At 45.4% G+C, this 1,947-nt stretch overlaps 1 protein-coding gene across 1 annotated transcript in view; it reads right to left on the bottom strand.

Annotated features, from left to right (window-relative positions):
* si:dkeyp-92c9.2 (uncharacterized protein LOC571482 homolog) overlaps nt 1-1,387 on the bottom strand; it is a 2,307-nt gene extending 920 nt beyond the window's left edge. Inside the window, exons 1-2 of the mRNA XM_061060281.1 lie at nt 881-1,387; nt 6-267 (exon numbers count right to left, since the gene is read on the bottom strand). Coding sequence (XP_060916264.1) covers nt 6-133 — 128 coding nt within the window. The 5' untranslated portion in view covers nt 134-267; nt 881-1,387. The remainder of the gene's footprint in view (nt 1-5; nt 268-880) is intronic.
* Nucleotides 1,388-1,947: the final 560 nt, after the last annotated feature.

Here is a 1,947-nt window from a genome sequence, read left to right as displayed (position 1 = left end):
TCTTCAGCCCGCGGTCCTTCTGGCTGTTGAGGGAGCGGCTGCTGAAGCTCGGGTAGTGGCTGAGCGAGCCCGGCCGGTTGTCATAGTAGCCGGATTTCCGAGAGCCGGGGGAAAGGGATAGCACGGTGCCCATGGTGAGTCAAAGCGGCTCCAGAGATTTACACTGATCTCGAGACGAGGACGAGTCTGAGGGGGCGAGAGGTTTCTCAATATCCAGGAGCGGTAAACATCAGGAGGACATGACAAGGTGAGCACGCTCTAAATGACCTGCAACGTTAAAACACAGGGAGAGAGGATTTAAAGAAACAGACAGCAAAATGCACCTAAACACTCTTCAAATCCACAAAATCCACATGTACTGTAAATGAACCTCTTCTACACTTTTGTGTGTTTTTCCAACCGACAAAAACTCACACAGTGAAACCAAAAATATTCAAAACACAGTTCGCTTTGTATCGAGACCCCGGGCAGTCGTATCCTGCACATGATGATCTGCTTGTTGAAGTAGCCTATCTGTGCTTTGGGTAAACAGGGATTTGAGTAATCGGGTTTCTAAGGGGAAAAAAGGCTCTTAGACAGGAAACTAATGAGGATCTTAAGGCATTCAGTGTTAAGACAATTTGTTCTGACCTTTAAGGAGAACATTTGCTCGTAAAACTGGATTAGAAAGGGTTCATCAACTGATTCAATCAATGGGCTCCTCTTCTCTGCAACTTGTGAAGATTTCTACATTTGAAACTATTAAATGGAATCTCATCTGGATACCAGGAAGCCCCTTCTGTAATAACCCACTGTGTGTTAATACTCAGCATGCAATCTAACTTTAATGACACATCCGAGGCTATTTCTTTTTACACTCAGTCTTCATCACAACGCTCACCTGGATTTAAGATTTGATGTTTTCTGCTGCGGTTTGCGAGGTTGCAAAGATAAAAGAGTGGATCTTCTGCTTGCCACAGATGAAGCAGTGAACAGTCTGATGATCTGTCAGAGGAATCAGAGGCGGAATATCACTCTTGCAAAATGGGTTCACAACACTACTCGAATATGCAAAGTCTGAATCCAGTCGTGTGTCCTCGCGAGGCGGGGTGCAGGTGTCATCCTCCGCTGGCCCCTCAGCCCGGAGCGACGATCGTATTTAACTTTATGAGATCAAATGGATTTTTCTTTGTGTCTCCATGTCCGAGAGACAAACTTTCACAGCGCCCGGGTCCTTTCGATACATTCCATTTCTCAGCTCTGACCACTAAAGTCTCTGCTGGCTCTTGTTCCTGCTCCGCGGTGCAGCTGAGAGTCCGCGCGCTGATCGGAGCTTGGTCCCTGCAGTCCGACCTCAGCACGCGCTGCTCACACACTGAAGGGCTGGGCAGCCAGTGAGCGCACAGACTCTCATCACACACACACATACACACACACACACACACACACACACACACACACACACACACACACACACACACACACACACACCTCCCCCCACACACAGACTCCTCCTCGCGGGTCTCAGCTGCAGCCCTGACACACACACGCACACACACACGCAGATTTAAGAAAAGTACAGTAAATACACTATAAACTACCATAACATCATTTATTTGAATCATAGTGTCATGATACCTTACACACTACACTATACAGTGTGCCTTACTTTAGTTGAAGCAGGAGAAGTTTGATAATGGTTTTAAGGAGAAGCTTAGAATAAACTTCAAAACTTCAAAACGACACAAAATATGATCGGACAAAAATAAAAATACATTAGTTAACATTGACCAGCCTTAAAAGAAAATAAGAAATGTTGAGAATTGAATTTCCCCTCACTCAACGCGCCTTTACTTTTCTAATAATTGTATATTTTTCAAGATTTATTTTGGGACATATTGTGTTTATTGAGATAGGACAGTGGACAGAGTAATCAGGAGAGAGAGAGGAGGGAAAGGAGCCGCAGGT

This window comes from Labrus mixtus, chromosome 16 (assembly GCF_963584025.1).
Source record: "Labrus mixtus chromosome 16, fLabMix1.1, whole genome shotgun sequence".
NCBI classification, from domain to species: Eukaryota; Metazoa; Chordata; class Actinopteri; order Labriformes; family Labridae; genus Labrus; species Labrus mixtus.
This window is presented reverse-complemented; position numbering and strand designations above follow the sequence as displayed.